A 24,699-nucleotide genomic window follows, 5' to 3' on the forward strand; every position below is an offset into this window, starting at 1 on the left:
GCTGAAGATGCTGGTTCATATTATGTTAAACAATCAAAAAATGGACAACAGCAGGGAGACAATCAACAGATTCCACTGTCTGTACTGGAAGTGACCAGAGGAAACAATGGAGCAGAACAGACATTGAAGTGCTCTCTGTCTGTAGGTAGCATATTATTATGTCTATTTCACACTGTGAGTTGGATTGATGAGAACAGTACCCTGATCAACTCTAGTTCTGGATGTTCTACCACTCTGACCATCAACAAACAGAACATGACCAAGAAGTTCAGATGTCGGGTGGCTGTCTTCGGAGACGTGAAGTTGTCAACGCCTTTTGTTGACTTCCTACATGGTAAGTGAGGGGAGTTTTAACTGACACAGTGTTACAATTGACTACAATACATAACAACTGACCACGTTACCACGGGGTCAGTGGTAAAATGCTGCTTCTACCAAGAAAAGCTGTGTTCATTTAACATATAACTAGAAACGGGTGTTCCACGGAGTGTATATCTCCACCAGGCTGGGTTGCTTAGCCATGTCTGTGTAAGTTGTGGCTTGCAGCCGTCAGGACCCACGGAAGCTGTTAATAGTAACATTTACAATATACAGTGTCAATTTTCACATTTGTGGCACCCCCTAGAAGCAGAAGTGAAAGTGCTTTGGAGATGCACTCTATAGTGCATCTCATCATTCCACTTCTTTTATTGATTTTATTCCTTAGTCTTAGCCTTTTCTTAGTGGTTTTTGAGTGGTGCCAGCCACTTGACCGTGTGTGTGTGTGTGTGTGTGTGTGTGTGTGTGTGTGTGTGTGTGTGTGTGTGTGTGTGTGTGTGTGTGTGTGTGTGTGTCTGTCCGTCCGTCCGTCCGTCCGTTTTATTTACATGATATATTATCCTACTATCCTACTATAATTCTAGTAACCTCTGTGCGTTTGTAGTGGTGGTGGTGGTGAAGCTACCCGGTTCTCCCCACTGGCTGGACCAATTGCTCTGATTTTGCACACAGCCATTGACCATTACCATCTGAACTTAACTGTGAAGCCCGTTTTTCAATTTCATCAAATCTCAGCTTCTTATTAGCGTTTTTGTGTCAAAGAATGTCGTCCCATAGCTGCGGCTGCCCAGCTATGGGACAAACTGCCTCCCGGGTTGCCAGATCATGTGCGCATATCCCCCCACGGATGCGCTGCGCCGACCGGGTATGGTCTAGTTAGTATTAATATTAGTAGTAGTAGTAGTAGTAGTAGTAGTATGGAGAGCCCTCAAATTCCAATTTGGAGTTGATTGGATGTTTAGCTAATTATATGGTGTTTTAATAGGCGACAAGTAAGCCTATTATAGGCAAATTGTATGAAAAAAATCACACCCTGTGTGAAGTGAGTGGTGCCTTGCTTAGCTTGGCTAACATGTTCAATCAGCCAAGCTAACATGTCCAATGTTAGCTTGGCTGATTGCACTGATGTCACTTTGAAACATGTAAAGAATGTTTCAAAGTGACACACCTATTTATAGGGCTCTATTTCGTCATGCGTCTCGCTAGCCAATCAAAGCACACCCTTTCAACATATTGTCACGTGTCACGTGAAGCTTGACCAATGTTAGCTTGGTGGACACACGGACATACAGACATACATACATACATACATACGGACACACAGACAAAGCCACGTATAGGAGTGGTTGCCTTCGGCACCACTCAAAAAAACCTATATAGTATACTAGAGTCTCGGGGGGCTGCACCCCCCTTGACCCCAGCCGCGCACGGGGCTCTAGGGCTGTGAGGGCGCGCTTATTTTGGGGTACCAAAATGGTGGGATAGAACTGTCCAAAAGTTAAAAAAATAAATAAATAAAATTTGAAAAAAATGTTTATATTTATTTTTTACGTGGTGGTCCGCGGACCCCCTGGTGGTCCGCATCCCCCTGTGAGTGTTGGGACCCCCGGGGACCCCCCTGGAACATGGCGGACCCCTTCGGCGTTTTTTTTTTTTTTTCATGAACGTCCTTGCTTGTTTCTGTCGCTTGTTTTTTAAAACCTGGCATAAACCTGGCATCCCGACTGACATCACTGACGTATCCTTGGTATTTGTACTTCCGGGTTGCATAATGATGACATCACTGTCGAGTCCTTTGGTGTCATGAACCTAGGCTGGTGTGTTTACCAGATTTACCAGGACAACGTGCTGTACTGTGGCCGTCGCCGTTTGTTTTTGTGTTTGGGATGTACATGCCACGTGAAGGACGGACATATTGTGATCGAGACATGAGTGAAGTGAAAGTAACGGCCTGGGTGGAACAAAGGAGGTACGTAAGAAGGGGGGGGGGGGGTTGAAGCGAAGGAGCTGCTTGTGTGTTGTTGTGGAGGAGATGGGCAGAGTTCAATGGCGGCCGCTCGTGTTGTTTCGGCTCAAGCCGTCGCCGTTCGGTGTCGGTGGTGCGCACGGTAAACGGTAGGAAAGTGTTTCACCTTCCGTTTTGTCCGTAATGTGGTGAGTGGAATAAATTCTGTTGCGACGTGGAAACTGTGAAGTGAGCAATGATAGGTGCCCTACGCCACCCGTAAATTATTCGCGTTTGCCGTGGCTACTGTGTTGGCGAGATGTGGTGTGTCGCCGTTGTGTTTACTCGATTACAGAGCTGTGGCTATGGCGTCAGCGGCGCGCGGAAGTGACTTGCCGTTTATATAATTAGATATATATATTATTTTTTTTGATAAAAGTGCAACTGACCCTGCTCTCCTCTCCCCAGCATCACAGCGCGAGAAGGGTCCCCATGTCATCACCATAGTTGTGGTGGTGGTGGTGGTAGTTGTAGTCATAGCAACAGCATTGGTGATGTTCTTCATTGTCAAGAGGAAGAACACACCAATGACTAACGATTCCCTGACCTCAACCAATCAGACCACAACAACACAGAGCCGTCCCGGCCTATCGGCCAATCAGATCGATCCTGATGGCGGTCTGACCTACACATCTGTCGTCTACACCAATCAGATGAAGGCTGCTGTGGGAGGAGCCAGGACATATGATGATGATGATGATGATGATGATGATGAAGATAAGGTGACCTGCGCTACTGTCAAACCTGGCTCTGCAAATGACCTCTAAACAAAAGTTAACAAATGACATTTGGAGGTTTTGGTATTTTGTCCACCTAATGAAAGAGTCCTGCTGGGACAAAACCTGGGCTCTTTAGTTCCAAACGGGAAGTCTTCCGTAAGGAACCTGGGTGTCACCTTCGATCCTGACCTCAGTTTTGAAGGCCTTCCACCACCTCAAAAACATTGTTAAAATCAAGCCCTTCCTGCCCACCCCGGATTTAACTAAAGTAATTCACGCATTAATTGATTCATGCCTTGACTATTGCAACTTCCTGTATTCCTTCAGAAATCTGCAGCCCGGGTCCTGACCGGCGCAAAAAAGTACGATCATATTTCACCAATTCTGGCATCCTTTTGATTTTAAGATTGTATTAATTGCTTTTAAGGCCATCTCTGGTCTGGCCCCATCCTATATCTCCGACTTACTCAAGCCATACGTACCAAAGTGCAATTTGAGGTCCTCAGACAAAGCTCTCCTAAACATCCCATCTTCCTGAAAAAAAAAACATAAGGTGATCGGGCCTTTGCATTCAGAGCTCCGACTCTCTGGAATGCCCTCCCTCTGGAGTTCAGGCTCGCAGAGTCTATGCCCCGGTTCAAATCGCTCCTGAAAACCTGAAAATTCCTTTATTCCGCAAATGTTTTAACCTATTGTGTTCTCCTGCATTTACTGCGTAATGTTTTTTTGCTCTATCTCCTGTTGTGTGTTGTGTTTTTGATTCTATGTGAAGCACTTTGTAACACTGTTTTGAAAGGTGCTGTATAAATAAAGCTTTATTATTATTATGAAGAAGAACAGATGGACTCAAAAATGTTAAAGGGGGGCATTCCTGCCCTGATTTTTGTGAATATTTAATCACAGAGCAATCATACCTCCAAGCTATGGGAGACAAGTCCTGCAAGGGAAACAGGAATGTTGGTTTGTTATAAAAATGTATATAAATGCTGCTTTCAAATAAAACATATTAATATAAATGCTGATTCGTAATAATACATCATTGCATAGCATTGTGCTGTGACAGAAGTTCCATTTACTCCTTGGATATTAAATGAGTTTGCCCGTAGCTACTTATGTCCCCTTATGTTGCTAAGATCCTTAGTAACCATTCTACTCAGTAAATATTCAGGGACCCATACCCGTCTGTTGAAGGTAAAATAATATGAAAGTGAAAGAAAAGACAATAGCTGAATTTATGGTGATTGAAGAACATGATGAAATACCAAAACACCAAACACATTTTTCTCACTTTTTTCTTTTTGTATTGTCTTTGTTGTCCACACTGACAACAATGCTATCACATTAATGTTTAAAGACTTTTTTTTGTTTTCCAATGAAGCGTATTACCGTAGTATGACAGTAACTACTGTGAAATCCTTCATATACACACTAAGGCAAGATAACAACCAAAGAGGCTTTATGCGACACTCCTAAATGAACGTCTTAGCTAGGTACTTATTTTTAGCGGCGCTAGCCGCTCTATACCTTTAGGTATAGAGCGGATATTAGCCCTCTATACCTGGCTTTTGCGTCAACGTTCTGATTGGTCAGGCTCGCCAAGGTTCTGATTGGTCAGGTCCGTCAACGTTCTGATTGGTCAGGCTCGCCAAGGTTCTGATTGGTCAGGTCCGTCAACGTTCTGATTGGTCAGGCTCGCCAAGGTTCTGATTGGTCAGGTCCGTCAACGTTCTGATTGGTCAGGCTCGCCAAGGTTCTGATTGGTCAGGTCCGTCAACGTTCTGATACCTAAAGGTATAGAGCGGCTATTAGCCCTCTATACCTGGCTTTTGCGTCAACGTTCTGATTGGTCAGGCTCGCCAAGGTTCTGATTGGTCAGGTCCGTCAACGTTCTGATTGGTCAGGTCCGTCAACGTTCTGATTGGTCACTATTCATGACATCACTATGTTACTATTCATGACATCACTATGATGTCATGAATATAGAATTAGATGTCTATATAAACAATGACTAAATAAACAATGAGTAATATCTAGAAATATTTAATACTTTCATTTTATTATTCATTTGGCTAAAGTCTCCTTCTAGGTAAGTTATTTAAAGTTAGATCCTCAATTTAACTTTATCTTGGGAATCTTGGGATCTGTCCAAGATTCTTCCCAATATGACGAATAGAAAGAGAAAGATACAAGAACGTAATGTTCAAATACAATCTTTGAATGATGAACAGACGAAGGGTGAAGTAATAGGAAGTCTGAGTTCGGGGATCCAGTCATCCGTTATGCGAGAATGGTTTGACAAAGGAGATCTAGTGTCCAAGAGTCCTTTCATTCGGCAGCCGAAAAACCTTGGAATGCATTTGGTGATTCGCTTCCAATGGCACTATTTAGTGCCACTGGAAGCCTTGAAATAAATTTACAGAGATTTAATATTGTTTCTCTAGTAGAAACACATATCTATGACAAAATATATCAAAGGCGCCGCTACCTTCACACAGGTGTGATTTTTATTTGCATGAGGGGGAAATTTAAGTTTGAACCAGAAGGTAGTTTATTATTGCTTCTTGCAGACTGCATGATATCTGAGGTCAGGGGTCTGAACCAAGCATGTGTTGAGTTTATCCACAAATTGCATCAGCATTTGATGCATAAATCGGACTGGAAATATCAATATACTCTAATGTTGTTGCTGGGGAGAGGTTATTAAGAAATGAATACCTAAATAAAGGGTCGGTTAGGTAGTGAAGGTTAGGCTGTACTAAGCCTATACAGTACATAAACCTATAGTGCAGTGCAGTAAACAAAACACACATTATGTGTTCAGGCTTAAGGCGGCTACACAGTACGTCCGTCTGAACAGCCAAGGTTTGTTCTACTGACTATAACTACAAAATGTATTAATTCAGAATGGCGGCAGACTTATTCTGGTTGTTCTTGCACCTCCTATAATTTCTAGATTTTCCAGATTGGTCAGAAGTTGGTCAAACATTCAAGGTGAGCGAGATTTATTTAGTTTTGTTTCCGCAGTCAGACCAGAGCCTCATTCTGTGAAAGCTGTGATAGTTTTGAAGAGACAATTGTCTGAGGAGGACTTACAAGCCAACCTCCAGGAGGTACAAACACCTCTGTAATCCCTCTCTGAGTGACCATGCATAAACACAACCTGACGCAAGAAATGGCAAAACCTCCGTACCTCTGTGACAAATTTCCCACTGCGTGTCGGAGGGGTATCCAGGTATTAAAACCACTGTTTTTAGCCTTGGCTGTACACAATTCTTCAGTGGCTCGAGAGACAGAGCGAGCCACGGTGTTGCTAGGCAGATTCATTTAACTATACTAGTCCATACCCGGTCGACGCATCCGTGGGGGGATATGCGCATATGATCTGGCAACCCCGGAGGCAGCCCCGTAACCATGGCGACAGTGTTTTAAACAAAAACGCTAATAAACAGCTGAGATTTGGTGATATCGAAAAACGGGCTTCGCTGTTAGGTGCACATGGTAATGTCCCCAAAACTTTCTTAGGATCGGCAAGCCATTCCGAAGCCACCCCAAAAATACTGTTTTGAACTATAAGGTGCAGTAGAGACTTTAAAATGTAGAGATATTAAAGAAGCACTATATAACTTTCTATAGTCTAATAGAGCCGACTTGCTCGGGGAAAACATTTATCTTGACCAAAATTTGTCTCAGATCCTGTGCCTAGGTGAGACATGACCTATATGTCTCAATAGAAGAGCAGGGAGACAACCACTGCAAGTTATATTGTATTAACATAGTCTACCAAACAGATTGGATAAAATTACATTGGAAATGGTGCATTTACAGAATATAGCGCTTTTATCCAAAGCGCCATACATAGATAGTGCATTGCATTCACCCATTCACACACACACATGGCGGAGGAAACCATGCAAGGCATCCTTAGGGTTTCATCGTCTTGCTCAAGGACACTTTGACACTAACTCTGGGGGAGCCCGGGATCTCATCCGGCCGCTCTACCGAACACTCTACCCCTGAGCCACTGCCGCCTTGTATTCATAAAAAAAGGTTACATAGTGAGGCTTTAATGTATATTCTACACAAACTGCAATACAACATGAGTGGTCTGTCTTACAGGAAACACCCTGCAGAATCACGTGCCACTGCCCACTATAAGAGGAACTGTAATTATTATGATATCAACCACAAAAGTTCCGCTTGTTTCAAGTCAGCCCCACCGCACACTGAGATAGACGGACAGACAGTCAAAAACACATTTAGAGAGAAAGCTCAGAGTAACACACAGAGACAACAAGACACCAAAAGAATCAAGATGTCTGGGATTAGATGGACTCAACTGTTTTTATTCCTGCTGCTTGGAGTCAACACCACTCACCAGCAAATGTTCACTTACCTCTACAGAAACGTTGAAAATACTGTCAATCTACCATTTAAGATGTTACCTGATGATCCTGGCTGTGTTTCAACTACGTGGATTTATACCGGAAAGGATACAAAATCTGTTACTGTAGCTCAGCATGGTAAAACTGAAAATAGTGAACTAAAGTCATCTAAAGCAGGCAGAATGAGTTTGGAGTCTAACTGCTCTCTCACTGTTAAAGATATCAGAGCTGAAGATGTTGGTCTTTATGCCGGTCAACCAGGCCCGGATTGGCCGTCGGGAGGACCGGGACTATTCCCGGTGGCCTGCCCTCTAGTGGCCTGCCTGAAAAAACTTAAGCGCGGCGCTTAAGTGATGCAGCAAAAAAAATCTCTCCTAAGCTCAGGCCAGGCCAACCACAGTCAATTTCAATTCAATGCAGTCAGTGTTGCTTGCAGCTCAGTGCAGCTGCGGGCCTCCCCCCTACCTTTAACCCCCAAAAAGGCCCCCCTTTTGTAAGGCCCCCCAAAAAAAGGGCCCCCCAAAAAAAAAGGCGCGCGCTATGCGCGCGCAGGGTGGCCTGGGTGGGCGTGTATCTCCCGGCCAGATTTGGAGTCCCACTCCGGCCCTGCGGTCAACAACCAAATAATGGAAAACAACGTGGACAATTTCAACCGATTTGGCTGTTTGTACTGGAAGTGAGTGACATCACCAGAGGAAACAGTGGAACAGAACAGACATTAAATTGCTCTCTGTTTGTACTGAGTCGATCCTGTGGATATCACACTGTGAGTTGGATGAATGAGGACGGTGACCTGATCAACTCCAGTTCTAGGTGTTCTACCACTCTGACCATCAACAAACACAACCTGACCAAGAAGTTCAGATGTCAGGTGACTGTCCAGGGAGAAGTGAAGACATTTGTCGACTTCCTAGCAGGTAGGGGAGTTATAACTGACCCTACAATACACTATAACTAGGGGTGGGGGAGATATCAATTAATGTAGAAACCATGATTCTTACTTTCTATGATTCTGAATTGAATCACAATTTCCACACACACACACACACACACACACACACACTAGGGGTGTGCCGATACACTAATTTCACGAAACGATACGATACGATATTTGGCTCACAACTTCGATACGATTTCGATACGATACGATACGCACTTTTTTTATTATGAAAATAAATAGGGGAGAAAAAAAGGAAATGCAAACAAATAATTCTGTTTTTGCATTATTCAGACATGCAGACTTGTAGCTTTTCAGCCGTTTTGAATCCAAATAGGGCAATAGTGTGACACCTGAGCCGAAAAAAAACAACATGTTGTCACCCTTTTCACCTCGGGGCTGTTTGCATGCCTGATTATTTTGATTGGTTGAAAAAAAAAAAAAAAAAAAAAAAAAAATTTTTTCAAAACGATATTTTTTTTTTCCAAAACGATACATATCGTCGCGAAAACGTATCGCGATATATCGCGGGACGAGCACACACACACACACACACACACACACACACACACACGCAACAGTTTCGCTGCCGGTAATGATGACTTGCCTTCCCAGCTTCCGCAGCTGTTGCATAACAAGCCATGTGGCTGCTAGTAAGTTCTGTCACCCTGTCAGTCGCTGGCTGCTGAAATGAAGCAGGATGAAACAATGAATTAATTTATTAATTAATTAATAACTGAGTTATTGCAATATAAAAGTAATAGAGAAAGTAAATCTGTGATATTTGTTTCCCTTCAAAACACACAGTGTTTAGTAAGACAAAACAACTTCTTCCATCATTGTAGTCACATAAATGTACTGAAAATAGAATGTGTTCAACAACATTGAAATCAGTCTTTTTAGTTTTACCTGGCTCATAATCTGGAGCAGGCAGCGATAGAAAACTCATGGTAGAAATTGCAAGCGTGTGTGTGTGTGTGTGTGTGTGTGTGTGTGTGTGTGTGTGTGTGTGTGTGTGTGTGTGTGTGTGTGTGTGTATGCGTGCATTTTTCTCAGGATGGCAAAGACAAGACCCACCCAACTCTGCCTCTGATTTCATTTCCCTGATATTTTATCCAACCTTAATGAATCATCACTCCTCATATCTTAACCTAAACCAATGAGAGGCAGACGGGGTAATGTTGGTAATGTCTCTGCCGTTCTAAATGTTTGCGGTGCTGAGGTTAGACTGAGAGTAGATTGCGTTTTATTATCATAAAACGTATAAGCCTCTGAAGTTGTTTATTTTCACAAAAAGTAATGAATCCGATTTAGATTTAGTAACTGAAATTAGGCTATACGTATTCTTTGTTGTATTATTGCTATTGTTGAATTGGAAAAGTAATTACTTACACTAGTTACCGCAAAACGTAGTGTAACTAACTGACCCAGTTGTAACAAGATGCTTCTACAAAGAAAAGCCAGGTTCATATAAAAACATCGGTCAGTTCTGTGTGTAATAAAAGTGTAACAACTGACTCTAGTCTCCTCTCCATCAGACCACGAGTCACCATGGTGATAGTTGTGGTGTTGGTGATTGCAGTCATAGCAACAGCATTGGTGATCTTCTTCATTGTCAAGAGGAAGACCATGCCAAGCCGCAACGAGTCCCGCACCGGTGTATCGGCACATCCGACCGACCCTGATGGCGGTCTGACCTACGTGTCCATCATCCACGCCAATCAGACCAAGGCTGCTGTGGGAGGAGCTAAGACACATAATGATGATAGGGTGACCTACGCTACTGTCAAGCCTGGCTCTGCAAATGACCTCTATGCCAAGGCCAACAAATCCACCAACAAATGACATGTATGTTTGTATACAGAAAGGTTTAGTAAAATAAATCTCCTTTAATATTTCTGTTATCGTCTGTATATAACAGTGTCATTAGATGTAATTGTCTCTACATAATGTCCTATTAAAATTGCGTTGTGTGGGGACGTTGGGTGGATGGTTGGCAGTGGACGTATATGCCCATATATGGGCATATACTGATGACATCAGGGATCCCCATGAATGGGCATATAAGGGCCAAGAACAGACAATTACAGAGATCGCCATAGATGGGAATAAAAGGGACACAGGCAGACAGATATACAGATGCAACGGGTACAATGGGTATTGTATAACCAGGTGGGGCATGCACTCCCAATGTCCCAATCGTTCCGTACTTGCATCGTTCCCGAGCAATCTATGATCTATAATGCTTCTATAACCTTGTTATTGTTAAAACAAAATGTTTTTGTTTAGAAAGTTAAAGCTCTAAAGACGACCCATTTAACAGCTTCAATATTATATTGTTTCAATTCCAAGTTTGTTTGATAATTCTTTTGTTTGTTCATCACCTCCAATTACACGTGTTAATCCTGTATCCTGCTTAGTAAAGAGCTGGAGAGACGGGGGAGACCCCTGTTATTGAATAGACACCCAATAGTCAATAGCAATGATTACTATGAGAATATAGAGTTATTGAAAAAATACAGATAAAAATATATATATATACTGGACACACTGTGCTTAGGGCACCACAGTGCATAGGGGGCGCCAAAATGAGCCAAGCCGATCATCATAATAACTAAATGATGAATTATTTTATTTAAATGTAAGATTAAAAACACAACTACAATCAGGCACCATAGCATTAGACCGTTATAGGCAATAAGCCTATAACCTATACTGATATCTTATTCGCCTAAATAATCACGACGCGCGTGCGACCTCTAGTTGAATGCGTGCCCATGGAGGAGGTGATGGAACTGCTCAGAGCTGAAACTGCCCCTCCTCCCCATGCAAATCAGCTACTTTTGCCATTGTCCTAACTAGAAGCTCGCCCCCGCTACGCGGGGGCTCGCGTCTAGCCCGCGGCCACGCCCACGTAGCGCCCGCGGCCACTTGGCAGCTCATATAAGTGGCGTAGCGTCATGAGGGCCAGTGGGGCCGTGGCTCGGTCAGTGAAGACCCTGTAGGGCGGATGATATGTGGCATAGAGGGGCAGATTGTAAATCCCCAGAGGAAACATCCGTGGGCTACCATTGGTCCACCAATGTGCAGTATTGAGAGCCCTGACGTCACAACAATTGGAGCGATGGGCACTGCACTCTGGTTGGTTGGGGTACACCTAGGGCCCAGGTAGAACCCAGTTAAAGCCTGCATGGGCAAACCCAGTTAGGACCCGCCTTGGTCCCACATAAACATGGCTAGTTGGGGCCCACCTAAGGGCCAGGTAGAAGCTACTTATAGCCTGCATGGGCATCGCAGTTGGGACTGAAGTGGATGCCGCTGACATTGCTGACATGGGGTCCATATGGTTTAGCCCACCTTGAAACCATATGGGAACTACGCTGGCATGCTGGCTGGAATGCAAACGCTGCATCATACCTAGTAGTGTGTATTTTGATGTTGTGTGTGTAACAGATATACCTGCAGTGCGTAGATCAATGTCCATATGAAAGTCAATGCCCAGCAGTGTTTTTTTTTTCTCCAGCAGAGTTTCTAGTGTCTCTGTCTCTCTCTGGAAGAGGTTGCACATGAACTCTGCAGCCGCACTGAGGCGCTCCAACACAAACACTCTGACATTAAGCTGCTTCACACAACAAACATCAGCACCACGCTGTTGTTTGTCCAAAAGACACAATATCTCCTCTCCCACCGACGTCATGTGTTCATTTATCGACAGCCGTACAGACTCCTTTTGACACATTTGACCTTGTTTATCCAGCTCTCACTGACTCTCCACATCGGGCTGTTATAGCGCCACCATGAGGCTGATTAGAGAAATCTCAAGTGGAATTGCTTCCTCGGCATAGTGGGAATGTGGGTGCAAAGTTGCACGGAAAGTGCATGCTGTGTTCATAATGTGAGGCATTTTGGTCCAAACGGAGCAGTCCTGCAGACTGTGGAAGCCATTTTAGCCAATCAGGATGGAATATGAAAAATCGGAAAGAGACGTTTTTTTTAATGACTGTGGAGATACTGTGTACCGATTTGCGTGATGTTTGGGCAAAATATGTAGGAGTACTGTGAGAAAATGTGTTTAACAAAAAGCAGCCTCCTGGTGGCACTGTAACAGGGCCATGTGAAAGAAATAGGGCAGAGGTTCTGAATTGGCATCCAGGGAGTGTGTGTGCACAGTTTCGCTGCGTTCAAGTCAACGATGTGAGAGATTAGCTATCACAGACGGACGGACAGGGGGTGAAACATAGTCTTGCGCCATGCCTTTCGGCCTGGCGGAGACAATGAAAAAACGAAAGTAAAGGAAATGATCATTTCTGCAACAAAAGTAGTCAACAAACTATACTATAAAAACATTGGCCACATTGTCAAATAATCTAAGAAAGAGGCAATCATGTAGAAAATAGCCGATCTACAAGCTTACAAAGCCTCTCAACGTGAGGCGTTTCGAGCTTGTAGATCTGCTATTTTGACAATATTTACTTGTGGAACGGAGTCAAACAAAATGGGGGGTCCCCAGATCAATTACGTTTATTTGTGGGGGGGGGGGGGGGCGGTCGGGGGCGGTCCTGCCATTACGTTAGTTACTGTAGTTGCTGTGGAGCTACATAGTTCTCCAGAAGACACACACAAACATACACCATCTGCAATGGACTAACTGAGCAGCAATATTGACATTCACCACACGAACGTGCATTGTTGACAAAGTGATTGCACAGCCGCTGCAGGCATGACAACCACGTTAGCGTTAGCGACATGGCAGCTATCACAGCGCCCTGTCCGTCGTCGCTGCGACTGACTGTGATGGCTACAGCAAGCTCTCTGCGATGCCATTGTCGGGAAACTGCTCTTAGCGTGACACGACCAATGAGAGTGAGCGCTGTAGTTGTTGCTAAGATACGGTGGCGTCTCTGCCCCATAGCTTGTAGATCTCTCACGCATGATTGGCGTAGGCTGCGTTGCCAGGTCTGACTGTTTGTATAAGCGATTTTGGGCTTATTTGGGTGCACTTTTGGGCTCGTTTCCATAGAGCACGGCAGTGCTTATTTCTTTCCCGTGACCGATGTGGCAAAAAAAGGTGCAAAACGAACCATCCGGAAGTACATTGCGAGATGAAATATATAGCACTTTTTGATTATTAGAGAAGGAGACACATGTGAAGGTGGAAAATTAAATGTAGGAGATTATATAGTTTTTCATGAGCGATTTTTGTAGCAAGTTGTGAGTGAATTGGGCTACTCCTGTGGGCGGGGGGCTCAATAGAACCATTGGGGTTTGAAAGGAGACGCTCTCTGTTTGAGTGGAAAGATGTTAGTGCTAATTATCAGTTGAGCAGAGCAATCACTTTTTTTTCTTTTTCATTTCATTATAACAATACATCAATTACACCACTTTTGCAGTAAAACATTGTTTTCATATAAGGATACACACACACACACACACACACACACACACACACACACACACACACACACACACACACACACACACAGCGGCCCTTCCTCTGTGTGTGCTCATATACTGTAGAGTCCTATCCACAAATCCACCATTTAACTTCCACAATCCACATTATCAAAACCATTGGTGTTGTGTGCTGGATTCGAGCCAACGTCATCTCGGGTCACACACTGAAGAGCTATGAGACAAGAAGGCTTGTCTCGGGTAGCTTCACAGATGTTTCATATCCCATTCCAATTGGCTATATGATTGACAAAGTTTGTTGTGGCCAACCCGGCCTAGGCGGAGATCTGCACTCAGTTTAACACACTTTTGCAGTGTTTCTTTTGGTCTGGAGCTCAGGCACCAGGACTCTGTTTTAATGACACTTGGTGAAAACATCAAGGCAGATAGCCACGCTGAAATGTCAAATATGACTTTTAAATATGTACATTTTTTAAAAGATCAATGCGTTGTGAAACAAAGTCCTTTTGCAAACCTACTGGGTCAGGTGCGTAGGAGCAGGCAGCCAGTGCATGAGACAGGAAGAAATGGAGATCCCGCACACTGTCTGCACAGCAAACAAGTATTTCATTGCGAGTAGGCTACAACGTTTCGGTCCAACTGACCTTCATCAGGTAATCAATGCCCACATTATTTTAAAGGCTATTTCCAATATATCAGGGACACACACAAGGGCTAGTGTAGCTAATTTTAAACTATCTAACCAAAAAGGTAAGGTAGATAGATGCACGTTCCAATACACAGGGGGGCGGGGTGGGGAGTGGAATAAAATCCCAAATAAAATCTGCCCAGTCTTAAATCTGACCGTATTGCGAGTTTATCTCTTGGTTTGTGGTTTTATAACTGTCTTTGTTGTCTACCAATGTTGTGTAATAATGATATTATTGTCTCCGCCAGGCTGAAAGGCATGGCGAGAGAGTATGTCCCCCCCTGTCCGTCCGTCATTCTGTCATTTTGTGTACAGCTAATCTCTGGCACCGTTGGCTTGATCGCAACGCACACTCCCTGGATGCCAGAGCAGAACTTGTGCCCCAAATTTTTAAAATGAGCCTTTTATAGCGCCACCAGGAGGCCGCTTTTTGCAAAACACATTTTTTGACAGTATCCCTACAGATTTAATCCAAACATCACGCAAACCAGTACACAGTATCTCTATAATCATGTGATCAACACGGATCTTTCCAATATTCCATATTTCATCCTGTTTGGCTAAGGTTGGCTTCCAAAGTATGCAGGATTGCTCCGTTTTCAACAAAATGCCTCAAATCATGAAAGCAGCTTGCCATTTCCGTGAGATTTCACACGTACATTCCCACTAGGCCGAGGAACAAATGCCACTTGAAAATGTTCAAATCAGCGCAACTTGCAATGGGCCTGGTTTTCAAGATACTCAAGGGACCAGTGCCCATGTACCTGTCTGATTACTTCAAAAGAGTGAGAGTAACGTCCACGGCCACAACACCAGAGGGAGCTCCACTGATCTCATTCCCCCCAGATTCGGCACAAACATGGGGATGAATTCATTCTACTGCCACCGACATGTGGAATGCCCTACCAACAGCCATCACACAGTGTGACTCCCTACCCTCATTCAATTCCGTCATAAATGAGCACCTGTCTGCAACTGGACCTAGACACGTCTTCCAGCTTACCAAAATACTATTGATGATCTCTTGTATAGTATTGTATGTCTTTATATGTCTTGATGAATTATTGTGTTATCCTTTTTAGCATTGTTCTTTAACTTTTTGCAAACTGTTAACACATTCGGTGCCAGATGTTTTTTTTTAAACAGAGTACATCTAGTGCTGGCATTCTTACAGTTTACGCTGCGCTGTTACGGCTGTAGACTCCACGACGAGGAGTCTACAAAGGCTGCGTGCACGATGGTGGAGGGTCCCGACTATCGCCTGGAACAATAATATTTCTAACATGATCCGCCATTGCAGAGTGATCGCCCATCGAAAACGGCTCGTTTCCACCACGTTAAAAAATAAATGGAGATATGAAGCTTTTTCTCAAGGAGTTATAATGGGTGTGGACGGGAGGAAGGTTTTTTGTCATGCCTTGACTAAAGAGATCATGTGTACTGATGTGCGTGATGTTTGGACAACATTAGTAGGAGTAATATTTAAAAAAATAGTTATGCAAAAATTGGCCTCCTGGTGGCGCTATAATAGGGCAATGTTCAAAGGGTGGCAATGTTCAAAGGGTGGCATTTGTTCCTCAACGTAGTACAAATGTGCGTGCAAAGTTTCACTGCAGTCGGACACTGCTTTCATGATTTGCAACATTTTGTTCAAAACGGGCCACTCCTGCTAACTTTAGATGTCAATCTTAGCCAATCAAGATGGAATATAAAAAATCTAACAGATCCGTCACATGACTATAGAGATCATTTCTACCGATTTGCATGAAATCCTGGCGGCGCTATAAAAGTCAGATGTGAAAAAAGGTTTTTCCTTGGCCTCTAGGGAGTGCGCATACAAAGTTTTACACAGATCGGTGGAGTTATAGGTAAAAACACGAATCGACCTGTTATAGCGCCACCATGAGGCTGATTTGAAAAATGTCAGATGCCATTTCTTTCTCGGCCTAGTTAGAATGTGCGTGCAAAATTTCATGGAAATTGCATGCTGTGTTCATGATTTGAGGCATTTTGTTCAAAACAGAGCACTCCTGCAAACTTTGGAAGGCATTCTTAGCCAATCAGGATGGAATATGAAAAATCTGAAATACCCGTTGGTTTAATGACTATAGAGATACTGTGTACCGATTTGCGTGATGTTTGTCAAAAATGTGTTTTGTAAAAAGTGGCCTCCTGGTGGCTCTATAACAGGCCCATGTGAAGAATTTGGGGCAGAGGTTCGGAATTGGTATCCAGGGAGTGTGTGTGCACAGTTTCACTTCGATCAAGCCCACGGTGCCGGAGATAGCTGATCATAGACGGACAGACACACACACACACACACACGGACGGACACGGACAGATGGACGGACGGACAGGGTGCAAAACATACTCTCTCGCCAGGCCATAAGACAAATATCCAGAAGAGAGGAAGTGGTGAGATAGAGTGGAAAGAGGAAGACAGAGGGGCCACAACCTGTGTGTGTGTGTGTGTGTGTGTGTGTGTGTGTGTGTGTGTGTGTGTGTGTGTGTGTGTGTGTGTGTGTGTGTGTGTGTGTGTGTGTGTGTGAGTGTGAGTGTGAGAGAGAGAGAGAGAGAGAGAGAGAGATGCGTAATGTCACAATGTTTGTGCCATCAGAAAAAACGGTATGTTACGATTCGACAAGTAGTCATGTTTGATTGATTGATTGATGTACTTTATTTAGTAAGACATGAGAACAACAGTACATGGAAGTACAAATTCACAATACAAGGTCTACTAAACTGGAAGACTCATAAAAGCACTGAGCTTGTTTCAAATGAGTTCCCCACGCACACAAATCATGATGACATATAAGAGACAGACAGATATACACAACTACTATAGAATGTCATACAATCAGTTTACAGGTTACTGGTATGAAGAGTGAGAAATATGTACAAAAGAAGAAGGAGAGGGGGTGGGGGGGGTAGGGGGGTAGGTTAGGTTAGGACTTAGACAGGGGCCATTTTCCAATTGCAGCCTCCTGAAGGTGTATCTTTAGGGCAGTTTTGAAAGAGAGTAGGGTTTTACACTCCTTTACTCCTTTTGGTAGGGCGTTCCACATTTTTGATGAATAGCATGTGAACGAGTTACTTCCTTTTGTTGAGCCAAAAAAGGGTTGGACAAGGTTTGTGGAGCTGCCTCTGGTATTGTGACCATGGACATCATTAACATTTTGGAAGTATTTTGACAAATACAGGGGGATCCCAATGTTGTGGTATATCTTGAAGACCAGGCCCATAGCAAGTTGCTGTACTCTGTCCTCAACCCTAAGCCATCCAATCCTATCAAAATGATCAGGGGTTAGATGGGTTTTGTAATTGAGGCCAAGAAGTAGCCTTACAAGTTTGTTTTGGGATGTTTGGAGCCTTGTTTTTAAGGCCTTGGAGGTGTTGTGATACCACGAGGTGCATGCATAATCGTAATGACCTTGTATGAGGGCCACTGCAAGAGTCTTCAGAGTATTCTTACTGACTAGACGATCAATCCTCCCCAAATAGCGTGTTTTTTTGTGGACCGTTTTGATCGTTTTTTCAGGATGTAACTCAATCATCCGGCATCAGCCAACCTGCAGCAGGGTGATACAGACCACTACTATGTTTCTCCGCAACATTCTAAAACAGGGGTCTTCAACAGGGTGTCCAGGACCCCTAGGGGGTCCTCAGAGTTAGTACAGGGGGTCCGCCAAATCTATTTGAGATAAATTAACCACTTGAACCCCATAGCATCCTTATTGTGGGGGGAACATTCAGCCGATCTACAAGTTTGGTAAAAACAACTAAAAACAAGTACAGAGCCAAATGTCAAGTTTACTAAGTGACAAGGGTTTATAAGTGGTTAAATGTCTGGAAAATAAGCAATTGTAAATAAACAAAAACAAACATGAATTTACACAACACTGATGATAGTGCTGTCAATCTATGCAATATATGAAAAAGTTTAATTTGCAACATATGTATTAGGGGGGTCCCTGCTTCATCTCTCTCTCAGCTAAGGGGTCCTTGGCCTGAAAAACATCTAAGGGCTTTGGTCTGCTCTGGACTAGTCTTTACATTGCATTGTGTTGCAACAGAAGTCGTATTCATACCTAAATTCATGCTTCTTGCAGACTGCCTGGTGTCTGAGGTCAGGTGTCTGAACCAAGAAGCATACATTGTTTGTCAAGCGATTTAATCAAATGTCATGCATAGACCTGACAGAAAGTATCAAAAATATACATAATGTAATTGTTGTTGCTAGGTAGAAATTATATTAGTGAAAATTAAGTGAAATTAGTAATAAAGTCTAAGACCTATAGAGCCTACATGTGAAGCAACATGGCTGTTTTCACAGGAAACACAATTTGCATTGCATGAGGAACTAATGTCACAAGATATGCAGGTTTCTATAGTCAGAATTACTGCACACACTCAATGTGTGTCAGACGGACAGACGGACAGAGAGCTTAGAGAGTCATATAGAGAGACATACAGTATAGAGAGACCTCTCAGAGAGACAGACATACAGACAGACAGACAGACAGACAGACAGACAGACAGACAGACAGACAGACAGACAGACAGACAGACAGACAAACAAAGAGGCACCAAAGTAATTACAGTTCAGATCAGAATGTGTGGGATCAGATGGACTCAACTGTTGTTATTTCTGCTGCTTGGAGTCAACAACACCCACCTACTGGAGCTCTACAGAAGCTCTGGAGACGCTGTCACTCTGCCATTTAACAACATGATACCTGATGATCCTGGCTGTGTTTCAACTGAGTGGATTCATAGCGGAAAAGATTATAATAGTGTGACTGTGGCTGAGAACGGTTTGATCCAAGCAAGCGAGTTAAGCTCATCCAGAGCAGACAGAATGTGTCTGGAGTCTAACTGCTCTCTGACTGTTAAAGATGTCAGAGCTGAAGATGCAGGCTTTTATACCGTTCGACAATTTATAGACGGAGAACAGCACGGAGACGATCAACGGATTTATCTGTTTGTACTGGAGTTGAGTGACGTCACCAGAGTAGACGGTGGGACAGAACACACACTGCAGTGCTCTCTGTTTGTAATGGATAGAAGCTGTGGAGTTCACACTCTGAGCTGGATAAATGAGGACGGTACCCTGATCGACTCGATGTCTGGATGTTCTACCACTCTGACCATCAACAAACACAACATGACCAAGAAGTTCAGATGTCTGCTGATTGTCCACGGAGAAATGAAGACATTCGTTGTCTTCCCAGGAGAAAAGAAGAAAACGACGGCATCTAATCTTTCCACTGGAACATCGCCTGTAGATTCTACGACCAACCCTAAATCTAATGCTTCAACACCTGGTAGGGGGCAGGGGTATTGCAGTTATTACTAAATAACGAACTAACAGAATAACTAAAACTAGAAAAGAAAAACTAGAAAAAAAATTACATTTTAGGTAAAGGTAGGGTAAGTGATTTTCTTTGGTTAAAATAAGTGTTAAATAGCTCTATATTCTGATAGTACCATATTGCTATAGAGTGTTTGTTCAGTAACTGGGGTCTCCATGTCTCTCCAGCTCTATATTAAACAGAAAACGCATTTTCAGGTCGGGATACCGTTTTTTTTTAATTGGAAGTGATGACACAAATAAATTAGTAATCAAAATTGGAACTGGAACACTATAAAAATGAAGCTGATGAATGTGTACTCTCTCCTGATTGGCTGAACATTTGAAATACCTGTATTTTCTGTTTATCAAAGCGCTGGAGAGATGGGGAGACCCCTGTTACTGAACAAATGGTCTATAGCAATGATTACTATTAGAATAGTAATCCGCAATGGGAGAATCATGTTTTGATTGGTAGATCTTGTTGAGCTGGTTGTTGAGCTGGTTAAAAGTGAAAAATCAAGTCAAAAAAGTGTGGGCACTCCTGTGTTATGACATGCAATTGAAAGATTGATATGAAATAACATTATTGTTGCATTTTATTCCTTTTAATAGTATGCCAGGTCACATTGTGCGTCATTGTAAAGATACAAACGTAATGCAATAAATTATACATTACTTGAACGTACAGTAATATTTCAAAAATGTATATTCACGGAAAGTAGTAGGCTAGTATAAATTGAATTATATTTTGAAATGAACTTCCACAACACTGTGATAATTGTTATTAGCTGTAGGGCTGATTACAAAATGTCTTTATCAATGTTATCCTGTTGGGGTCTAACATTCATTCATATTTACGCATAGATGCATTAATACCAGCCAATGTGTTCACCTACTATATGACTCTTCTCATCTCTGCCTAGTGGAAAAGTCAAGAACAAAAAAAAAAAGCATCTTTCTCACTTTGCAGCGACACACTGTTACCCACAAGTAGCGGCCCTGCCTCTCATAGCTCTCATGGACTACTAGTTTGTGTCTCATCACGGTGTTACAAATAGATTGTGGCTATGTTGCTAAAGATGACATTTGTACAGAGCTTCTGCATTTATTACATTTTCTGTGTGTGTGCATGTGTGCGTGTGCGTGCATGTGAAAATATGAGGCTTTCTGGACAGGAGTCATATTAATATTAAGTCTTTAAGTTGACCTGCCAATATGATAATTGTTTTGTTAATGTTTATTTGTATTATTTTTTATTATTTTATCCATTCATTCATTCATTCATCCATTCTAGACTTCTAAACATCTGTGACTTTAGGGTTAAATTGAAATGGAGCTACAACAATGTTTTCCGCCCCCTTCCTCTTGTGGTCAGCTATTCAGATCGTTGTGTGCCTTCTGTCTTTTCACACCTTGCACCTTCCTGCCAGTAAGAACACTGTGAAGCTACACAGAAACCCCGTGTGAAAACATGTCAAAAGAGCTATGAGACAGAAAGGCTTGTTCAGTGAAGTTTACAATCTGGATAACAGCACCACAACCAGAAGTAGCTGTCCTCATAGCAATAGACACATATGAATAAATTATGGATAATCATCTCTGCCAGGCTGGATGGCCGAAAGCTGCCTATTATGTATTTGCCGCTTTCTGTCTGTTTGTCCGTTTGTGAACAGCTAATCTCAGGCCGCTGGGCCGTAAACCTTTGCACGCACACTCCCAGTAGGCCAATGAAGAAACTCCACCCACAATCTTTCAAATCGGCATTCCATTTGGCTATGATTGACTACCAAAGTCTATAGGACATGGAACCCAGCCTGGTGGAGGACTAGACACAATGACAACATACAATGACAGACTGCAGTACCCACTCAGGCCTTTTGTTTAAGGTTCAGTGTTGTGTACCGGCACAGTTGCTTTTCTCTAACTGGCTCTTTCTAATCTTTGAGGGTTAATGCATAATGTGGGGTGCTCCTTCCATTCCGACATCTCACCACTCCGACTAGTGGCTTCCGCGTGCGGTTAAGGTTAGGGTTAGGGTTAGGTATAGGGTTAGTCAACGTCGGAAAGGCGACATGTCGGAAAGGAGAAATGCACCCGCATAATGTACAGGCGGACTGCAGACTGAACACTCTTTCAACAGAGGAGATTATCCTCTCTCCACCATCAGTACAATATTTACAGTACATTAAGTGCTGCTCTCTACAGAGAGAACAATCTCACCACAAAGAGCATCAGTTTGTGTGTGAGAGACAGACAGACAGAAAGACAGAGAGGGACAACATTGATGTGTAGCATTAAGTTGCAACGTGTTAGCACGATCAGAAATATGTTGTTACTTTGTACTTGTTACTGTTGCGCAGGTCAGCTGATGTTGCCATCAGCTGACCTGCGCGATGGGGTGATTCAGACCATGGTGATTTTTCCCGGCAACGTTCTAAAATAGTTTGGTCTCGTCCCCGTCTTTGGCCTGAACTAGGCTTTACTTTTCATTGTGTTGCAACAGAAGTGGTATTTATTTCCAGTATAAATCCTGCTCCACTGCATGTTATCTGTGGTCAGAGAGACAGCTCAGAGAGACATACCGAGACAAAGATTCACCAAAAGATAGTTAGAGAGTTCAGATCAGAATGTCTGGGATCAGATTGACTTAAGTGTTTCTATTTCTGCTGCTTGGGGTCGATAACACCCACCTACTGGATCTCTACACAAACTCTGGAGATACTGTCAACCTGCCATTTAACATGCTACCTGGTGATCCTGGCTGTAATTTAACTACATGGAGTTATATCGGTAAAGGTTATTTTGTTCCTGCTTTGGCTCAGTTTGGTTTGATTCAAACAAATCAGTGCTCTCTGTTTGTAGGCCCACTGAACACATTATGTGGATTTCACTCTCTGAGCTGGATAAATGAGGACGGTACCCTGATCAACTCTAGATCTAGGGTACCGTCAGCCACATGTGAAAGTGCTATGAACTCAGAAATCCTCAGGGAATTCAATCAAAGAAACATGTTTTCTTTTTAATTGAAGGACTTCTTTAATGATGTTGTTCTCTCACAGACTCTGTTCTGGCAGCTGACATCACCACAGCCTCTGATCTGACAGCGTTCATCATCAAAGTTACAGTCATACTGCTGGTTGTGTTGCTACAGTTCATTGCCCAGTATCATTTCTGGAAGTGGAAGGTAAATATGTGTCTTTTTCAATACAAGACTGAAATGCACATGAACTCATTAGACTGTTGAGACACATCTGATCAACTAAGTTACATGCGGGTGCTGCTGTGTTTCTCCAGGCCACCAGAGGGCAGAATGCAGGAGAGGAGAACGTTGAGATGGATTACGTCAACGTTGCTGGTTCAAGAGCTGAAGCCAGGAGGAAGAGACAGGAGACCAGTACATAGACCATATAAACACGGCGGCCATATTGCTATTAACACATCGGGTGCCAGCATTTTTTCATAACAACTTACGATGGGTGCCAGCATTCTCCCCATTGACTGCGCTTTACTGTTTAAATCTGTAGACTCCGCGATGAGCAAATCCACGTAAAAAAAAGGCTACAGCCTGGAACCATAACATTTCACTTGCGAGTTACAACGGGGGGGGGGGGGGGGGGGATCGCGCATCGCGCATGACCGGTTTTCACCACCGGAAACGGATTCGGAGATATAGGCGCTTTAAAGAAGGAAATAGACAGGAAGCGGATGGAAGCCATGTTTTTGTTTCCGGTGATCCATTTGGCCTATCCTTCTTAGGATCACAATGGGTACTCCCAGGGCTGCTCTAGCACCGCCCATGCGGAGAAAAACGAAAAAAACAAAAAGACTGAAATCACGGTTCAGACCTTGAACGGCACCAGAGCGCTACTATGTAAACACACGGTTTAGACCGTGATCGGCACCCGATGTGTTAAGTTAATGAAGTGCCACCCCGGTTGCCACGGCAACGGGGTGGCACTTTCAATGTAAAATTCCAAAATGGCCACCGTGTGAATATGGTCAATAGATGTATTGCTTGTAGCCTATGCATAATATAGAGTGTGTTTGCCAGCGGGCCATCTCAGCCAGAGGGACTGACTTGCATCAGTGTCCGTGCCGCGGTATTAATTTGTAAAGCCTACTGTTAGGCTACTGTATATTGATCACATGAACGCCACACACAACAGCCTAATAAATATTACCATCTGATGAGGAAAAATAAAGTGGATGAAAGCTGTGTCCAGAACCATTCCCCATTCCGACGTAGGACAGTGATATCCAAAATTAACTAATTTAATCAATAAGCTCTTCTGGTCCATAATCAGATAGAAGCGTTCCACTTGTATGCCCTGGATTTATTTCAACATCATCTTTAAGGTGCGCAATGTTCATTAGAAAAGGCTTATAATATCCTTTCCACGTTTTATTAGCCTTTTATTTGGTAATGGGGTTAAACCTTGTAAACTTCTTTATTCTCATTACACATGAGAGCATTTATTACGTGATCCGCTTCCAGACAGAACAGTAAGTTGTCAAGGCGATGCGACACCGCATGTTATCTTTAGACGAGAGACGGCAGAGTTGAACTTGCATCAGCGTTGCCAGATGTTGTGAGAGAAATAAGCAACCAGGTCTAGGAAAACAAGCCCAAAAGAAGCAACTGGCACTTAGGCCATTATAAGCACTTTAATTAAACGGTTGTGAGCTTGTAGATCTGCTATTTAAAAAAAAATCCCACCCTGTGTGAAGGTAGCGGCGCCTTTGATACATTTTGTCATCGATATGTGTTTATAATGTGTTTATAGCCACGTGTCACGTGAAGCTTGACCAATCACTTTGTTGACGTACGCACCTGACCAATCAGAACGTTGACGTACACACACGGACAAAGTCAGGTATAGAGCAG

At 43.2% G+C, this 24,699-nt stretch overlaps 1 protein-coding gene across 1 annotated transcript in view; it reads left to right on the forward strand.

Moving 5' to 3' along the window:
• The window catches only part of LOC311056788 (uncharacterized protein), a gene marked incomplete at its 3' end in the record, with an annotated part of 50,074 nt that extends 26,858 nt beyond the window's left edge, over positions 1-23,216 (forward strand). The window contains exons 2-3 of the mRNA XM_084073594.1: positions 22,889-22,998; positions 23,109-23,216. Coding sequence (XP_083929720.1) covers positions 22,889-22,998; positions 23,109-23,216 — 218 coding nt within the window. The remainder of the gene's footprint in view (positions 1-22,888; positions 22,999-23,108) is intronic.
• Positions 23,217-24,699: the final 1,483 nt, after the last annotated feature.

The sequence above is a fragment of the Gymnoscopelus microlampas genome (assembly GCF_963454915.1).
Source record: "Gymnoscopelus microlampas genome assembly, chromosome: 12".
Taxonomy (NCBI): Eukaryota; Metazoa; Chordata; class Actinopteri; order Myctophiformes; family Myctophidae; genus Gymnoscopelus; species Gymnoscopelus microlampas.